Here is a 6,905-nt window from a genome sequence, read left to right on the forward strand (position 1 = left end):
GGATTGGGGGCAAGAGGAGAAGGGGACGACAGAGGATGAGATGGCTGGATGGCATCACTGACTTGATGGACATGAAGTCTGAGTGAACTCCGGGAGTTGGTGATGGACAGGGAGGCCTGGCGTGCTGCGATTCATGGGGTGGCAAAGAGTTGGGCACGACTGAGCGACTGATCTGATCTGATGGTGATGACTGGGGTGATGAGGGGAAATTGGACTACTATTCCACAGTAAAGGTAAAGAAGAGAAGGTCTGGAACACAGGAAATATCTTAGGGATTCTCCAGTATTACCATGCCGTGTGATTAAGGTCAATGGCAGGTTGGATTGGCACAGACCCTCCAGGAATAAAGGTTTGGATTACCCCCATCAGATAAAGAACATGATTAGATACAGTACTTGCTGAAGACAAAGGAACAAAATGGGTAGTAAAAGAAGATGGTCATAAATACCAGCTGCAACCATATGAGCAGTTACAGAAACAAGGATTAGAATGTGTCATGAGTATGTCCTGCTTATTTTGGTATATTTTTATATTCATATTTCTTGTCTTTTCTTGTTATTTCCTCTTATTCTACCGTGTAGCATAAGGCGTATTGAATTTATATCATAATATCTCAGGATTAATTTCCCATTATACTATTAAAGTTACCAGATTTCAAGAAGAATCAATATCACCCAAGGACTTTACTTCCTCTTCTGCTGCTGCTGCTAAGTCGCTTCATTCATGTGCGACTCTGTGTGACCCCATAGACGGCAGCCCACCAGGCTTCCCCGCCCCAGGGATTCTCCAGGCAAGAACACTGGAGTGGGTTGCCATTTCCTTCTCCAATACATGAAAGTAAAAAGTGAAAGTGAAGTCGCTTAGTCATGTCTGACTCAGCGATCCCATGGACTGCAGCCTACCAGGCTCCTCCATTCATGGGATTTTCCAGGCAAGAGTACTGGAGTGGGGTGCAACCGCCTTCTCCGACTTCCTCTTCTGAGAAAAGGGTAAATCTACAAATCTGCACAGCCTCTTGGTTCTGTCTCCCTGGGGAACTCTCACTCAGGAGCATCCCAGGAGGGACTGTACGCACTAAGCCAGGACCTTGACAAGGGTCTGGCAGCCAGGGGCTGGAAGTAGCAGTGGCACCGCTTACACTCACTCCCTGACTCACTGCTGTGTTTTGTACTTCCTGTCCCCTGCAACTCTGGCTCCGCAGAGTCACCTAATGGGTCATATTTTTGCCTTGGGACAAAGCTAAAGTGCCAGTGGAAATAAAGGCTGCCACCTGGGCATTTGGGGATCCTTGGATCCCTGTAGTAGCAAGAAGAGGTCACAGTCTTGACAGGCATAGCTGAGCCTAATCATAGGAGGTAGGGCAGGGGTGTGGAAGCCAGGAGGTCTCGGGTGCCTCTTCTTATCCTCCTGCTCTACTGTGACTGTGACTGGATAGATTCAGCAATCCCAGCCTGAGAAAGGCAACGTGATCAGACGTTTGGGGATTTTAAAGATACGGACCTGGGTAAGGACACAGGGTGAATATCCCACCCAAACCATCAGAATGCTCTCTAGAGATGAGGGAAACTAGAAGGCATAGTGGAGAGAGGCAGTAACAATCAACTTCAGCTCCAAAACCAACACAGTAGTAGGGTCTGTGCTTCATCCCACTAACTTCCCTCTTCTGTGGTTCCCCACAGGCAGAGGTGCCTGCCAGAATCCAAAAGTTGTTTCAAAATATAAAAAGAGGGATGGTATGGGGAGGGAGGAGGGTTCAGGATGGGGAACACATGTATACCTGTAGTGGATTCATTTTGATATATGGCAAAACCAATATAATATTGTAAAGTTAAAAAATAAAATTAAAAAAATATATAGAAAGAAAAGCTGATCAGAGCAGTGTAAAGGTCAGATTGTGGAATTTCCATATCAGGCACCTTCATCCTCCTTCCAGGGAAGTCTTGCTGACCAGCTGCTGGAATTATCAGCATAGAGCCTCCAGATATTGGCTCTTTGGGGTCAGCCTCAGTTGCTGAGGTGCACGGCCAAGCTCTTAGTCTTCTTGGAGCACCCATATCCAGTGAATGGGCAAGGGGAAAGTGTGAAGACAGGCCATTTTAGCCCAATTCAAGACTAGTCTGTCAGGTAATATTCATTCCAGAGCTTGCTGCCAGGTTGGCCAAGGCTGAAAGGGTAGTATAATTTCTCATCTGTACAGCTAACTTCCTCCACCCTTTCTCTCTAAACTCTAGTTCAGTGTCTGCTGCTGGACAATTCAAACTATCACAATGAACTAACTACTGAAAGTACCTTGCAGCCGCAGGGCCAAGGGAACAAAAGAAAGAAGTTGGTTCATTCAAGTACTGGTGATTTCAGGAGGTCCTCTGCAGAGCAGGGACCAAGACTTCTAAGGAGGGCAAGTGACCAGCTGCTGCTGGTGCTCCAGCAACTCCGAGGAGAACCACACTGCTAACCCCAGAGCTACAACAGTGATCTTTCAAAGCATCACTGGTCAACTGGTGCTTGTACTTCTAATGAAGAATGAGGGTGATTCTAACAGAGTCAACAAAACCGGAATCCAAAACCAAGCTTGGCTACCAAAATGACAGAGTAACTTTTGGCACACAGGAAGGTAAACTCCCTTCTCTCTTCATCCATCATTCCAGGCTACTTTTACTGGCCCCTCTTTGGCACAGATCCCCAGAAAAGAGCAGGCCAAACAGCAATAGGGTATATAGTGGCACATCTTGGATATGACATTTTAAGAATACAAAGGTGGGAGGATGTTTACAACTGATAGACATTAGGTTACAAATGAGACTTTTCCGTGCCTTTGCTCAGGAAACAAAGAGATGACTTCCAGAAGGAAAAAATGAACTTTTAATATTGCTTAGCACACTGAAGAGTAAGTTAAGAACACGATAAGAATCCTTCAGTGAAATATTACTGCTTATGATCCTGCCATAAGAGATCCTTAAATTTTTCTTGAAGCAGTCAGACATGCCCTAATGCTCCTCTACTATTTAAAAGAAAAGCCAGGGATTTTTTTTTCTTTGCGAATGAAGCAGGAGCCTTAGTCACTTTCTTCCTCCGTCTCCTCTTTTTCAGTATCCTCTTCCTCCATCATTTCTGGCTCCTTTTTCTTTTTATGGTTCTTACAAAGCACAAGGAAGCAACATACAAATAAACAAATCAAAGGAATAAGCCACAGTAAGATGTGAGTGTTCTTTTCCATTTTTGTGTCTTCCGCCTGTTCTGCGTCTTCTGCCTCTTCTTCCTCATCTCCTTGGGGATTACCAGATGGGCCACTACTATTACTACCTCCACTGCCTTCATCCTTGCAGTAGGGAGGTGCCCATCCAGGGTGGCAGTGGCACTCTTGCTTATTATTGCAGACACCCTTCATGTGGCAGGTCTCGGGCTGACAGGCTTGTGGCTCAGGAACCATAGTGACACACCTGCTGTGAACACAGATCTTTTTTTGACCACACATTGTGCCCTCCTTCACCTGGCCGATATCAGGTATGGACATTCCGACATGATAGTCGGTGCCCCAGCAAGTGGTGCCATTGACTTGAAACTGATGCACTGTGGAATGTTCCATCAGATTCGGAATTACTCCCACATTTTCACACTGAACTCTCCCACACAGGATATCAGGGACTTCACATTTTATGTACTCTGTGTTGCTGATACCACAGTGACCAAATCGATTTCCTTGGGTGTTGATTTCTTTGTAGCAACTCTGAGATGCACTCCTTGCATCTTTGCCAAAAATCTCCCTGCACTGTTCATCATGGTTAGCACAGTTCTTTTTATAGCAGTAGGCACTGTCACGACAGGGAATCCCATCCTGCACATATACATCTTCTGGGCACTGATGCGATGTCCCATTGCACCACTCTGGAAGGTCACATTCATTGATCTGTTTTCTGCACAAGGTCCCTGCTGACATGACCTTGCAGTTTTTACAGCAAGACCCAGAAGCACAAGCAGCTCCAGGCTTCAGAGCGCAATTCGGCAGACAGCAGGGATCACGTGCACACTGCCCTATGGTTCCACAGTCACACTCCTCTCCTTCTTCGACCACTAGGTTCCCACAATACTTTATCCTAAAGATATTCGCTGGATTTGGAGGAGAGAAGAGACAAAGTCCATTCCTCATCACATTGTCCCAAAACTCGGCAAAACTGCAGTTGCTGAATTTACTCGTTACCGATCTGGCGGGATACATTATGCAAAACTGAAGTTCACACACACAAAATTCAGTATCATGCAGCATACCTAAATTATGACCAAGTTCATGGGTAACAATAAGCCCAAAATCATACAGACTCTCATCTTGGAAAACCATAACTCCACTATTAAAAGGATTCTGGCATACTCCAGCAACATAGGCAACTCCAAGTGTAGGGTCAAATGATTTCTTTATGAAAAGATGGGCTGCATCATGTGGCAGTCGGTTATCAAGGTTAAAAAACTTCCAAAGAGCAAAATCCTCCAACATTTTATCTATGTTATCAGTGGCAATTTGGTTTCCTTCAGTCCAGATTTCAAGCCCAGTTAAAGTTACATCAACTGCCAAAGGGCGATACAGGCTATTTATTATGTTGACAGCATTAGCTATATCATTTTGTACTATTGACACATTGCTTCCCGAGAAAACATATCGAAGATTGTCCACAATCACTACCAGCTCAAGAAACCGCAAGTGGGTCCACCAGCCTGTGTAAGAACTTTGCTTCAGAGTGAAATTATGCAACTCCAATTGGCGTGCTATTTCCTCTTCTGTTAACCCACATCTCATACGTGGGAACTGAGTATCATCGATATCTATTCTATACACCCAGTGTTCAAATGTGGCAGAAGACCTAACTGGTTCAATTTCATAAGCAAGATCATTTATCTGTAGTATTCCTCGAAAACCTCCAGAACAGGTACTGAGGGCAACCAGGGACTTGGGAGCACCCTCCACATAACCATGATAGTAGCAGTCATCAGGAACAAAAGGCTGATCCTGGTGCAGGGAACGCTGGTCTGTGTAGGTGAACACTGGGAGGGGCCTGGAAACCAAGAACTTCTTGACCTTCATGTGGGTGATGTGTCTTTGGCCCCCAAATCGCAGGCTATAGGAGAGCCAGCCTGGAACCTTTGCATTTCTGCCCCAGCCAGTCACCTTCAAGGGGATCACCAACTCTGGGGAAGAGAAGTGCTGGGAGGGCCTGGCCTGAGAGTGACCAGAAATGAACAGACACACCCCAAACCAGAGCAGCAGGGGAGTGACTCTGAAGTGTACCAGGGCCTCACCCACTGTCATTATGGAGCCACCTGCTTAGGACAGAAGAGGGCAGGGCATCAGGCACTGCTGGTCTGGCTCCTCCCTCTCAGCTGTTGAGGGTGCAGGGATGACCTTTATGGATCTGTGTCCTGGAAGAACTGGCCCATCAAAGCCGCAACGCTGAAGTGAAAATAGAAAGAAGATCTAGGAGAGGGTGGTTGGGGCAGAGAGGGTAGGGGAGAGAGGGAGAGAGAGGGAGAGAAAGAAAGTGATTTCAATTGGGACAAGGCTTGAATCAATAAAATTCTGGAGATTGTCTCATATATGTAAGGGCAAGGGATAAGGGAAGAGCAGGTTTACAGGGAAAGAAATGAAGGAAATTCATCATAGATGGGTAATTGTTGAATCCTGTTGTAATATAAGGACTCATTAATATACTATTCTCTAAGCATGAACACTGGCATGACATTTCTCATTTTAGAAAGACTGACGTCTGACTCCCAATTTACTCCCCACCCAAAGTCGATTGGTACTCTGCTAGCTTCAGTAAGCATGCGGACAGCCCATCCAAAACTCACCATTTTTTGGTTTCTTTATTCAGACAGTTTGCTCCATCTCCCCTTCTCTTCTACAGACATCTTATCTAGCTCCCATTCTGTTTGAGGTGAGCAGTCCAAGTAAGTCTCACTTAAGGGACTCATTAGTTTTGGGAGCCCAATCCAGACAAACATGTAATTTGTAACACACTTTCATCTGCAGAAAACCCCTGGACCTTCCAAGGAAGGCAGCTACGTTGACAGAGCAATAGGAATGAGGCTGTTATCTGGGGACACGTCAACAACCCAGCTGCCTCTAATCAGGGCATGGAAGCAGCAGCCTTCTCTGCACCTAGCCCACCTGCATCATGTTCTCAATCGTAAGAGACTCACCTTGGCTGTGTTTAGATATATTCCATTCTATATTTTACATGCATGGTGAGTTAGCTGAATTCTCTAGAGAACCTTAGACCGAAGAATTTAAATCTAGAGTGAGTTCACTAAAAGATTCAGAGATCACAATTTGAATGGACTTACTTCATACCTGTTGAAAACACAAATTTTAACCCAAGTAAAAGCTAATTTTCTTCATTTGCTGACTTTCAGTTAAAAGTATCAATAATTTCCTTAACATTTGAAAACAACAGATTTTAAAAAATTGGAGACACATCAGAACATACACTGGTTGGTGGCTGAATATTCTAAACACGGACACAAATGGGGCTGACAGTAGAGAGCATAAAAATACTCTCAGCAGTACAATGTCAAGAACACCTGGGCAGTCCTAGCTACTTTGCCAGAACTAATGGATAGCTCCTGGAAGCCAAGGATACTAGATGAAACTTCTAAGGGAAAGCATCTCTGATATAGGTCAAATCCTAATGACCAGATTTCCTTTCCATGTCTCCCTTCATGATATCCTTGGTATCTGCTACAGATCTGGGGATATTAAGATGGAAATGTGTGAGGTGAAAGAGGACTATTAGAAACAAATCATTATAAAGAGGAAAATAACTTATATTACGTTATTTCATCAGAAATAGGATGTGGTAACAAGAGAAAATCTCATTGTCAAGGGTCTTTAAGTCATGCCCGTCTTCGTCACTATTGCA

General features: G+C 44.8%; 1 protein-coding gene across 3 annotated transcripts; it reads right to left on the minus strand.

Annotated features, from left to right (window-relative positions):
• Positions 1-47: 47 nt before the first annotated feature.
• ADAM20 (ADAM metallopeptidase domain 20) lies at positions 48-6,168 on the minus strand. 3 transcript variants are annotated; one of them, XR_008699652.1, is made up of 3 exons: positions 5,836-6,168; positions 5,287-5,461; positions 48-1,451 (listed from the first exon to the last, which is right to left on the minus strand). XR_008699652.1 is itself a non-coding variant. In XM_055538483.1 (2 exons), exon 2 carries the CDS (start codon positions 5,294-5,296, stop codon positions 3,053-3,055), a length of 2,244 nt encoding a protein of 747 aa, XP_055394458.1. In that variant the 5' UTR covers positions 5,297-5,437; positions 5,836-6,154; the 3' UTR covers positions 2,708-3,052. The 3 variants fall into 3 exon arrangements, 2 of the variants coding, with proteins under 2 accessions (XP_055394458.1, XP_055394457.1); XM_055538483.1 differs by lacking the exon at positions 48-1,451 and having other exon boundaries at positions 2,708-5,437; positions 5,836-6,154; XM_055538482.1 differs by lacking the exon at positions 48-1,451 and having other exon boundaries at positions 2,708-5,461; positions 5,836-6,154.
• Positions 6,169-6,905: the final 737 nt, after the last annotated feature.

This window comes from Bubalus kerabau, chromosome 10 (assembly GCF_029407905.1).
Source record: "Bubalus kerabau isolate K-KA32 ecotype Philippines breed swamp buffalo chromosome 10, PCC_UOA_SB_1v2, whole genome shotgun sequence".
Classification (NCBI taxonomy): Eukaryota; Metazoa; Chordata; class Mammalia; order Artiodactyla; family Bovidae; genus Bubalus; species Bubalus kerabau.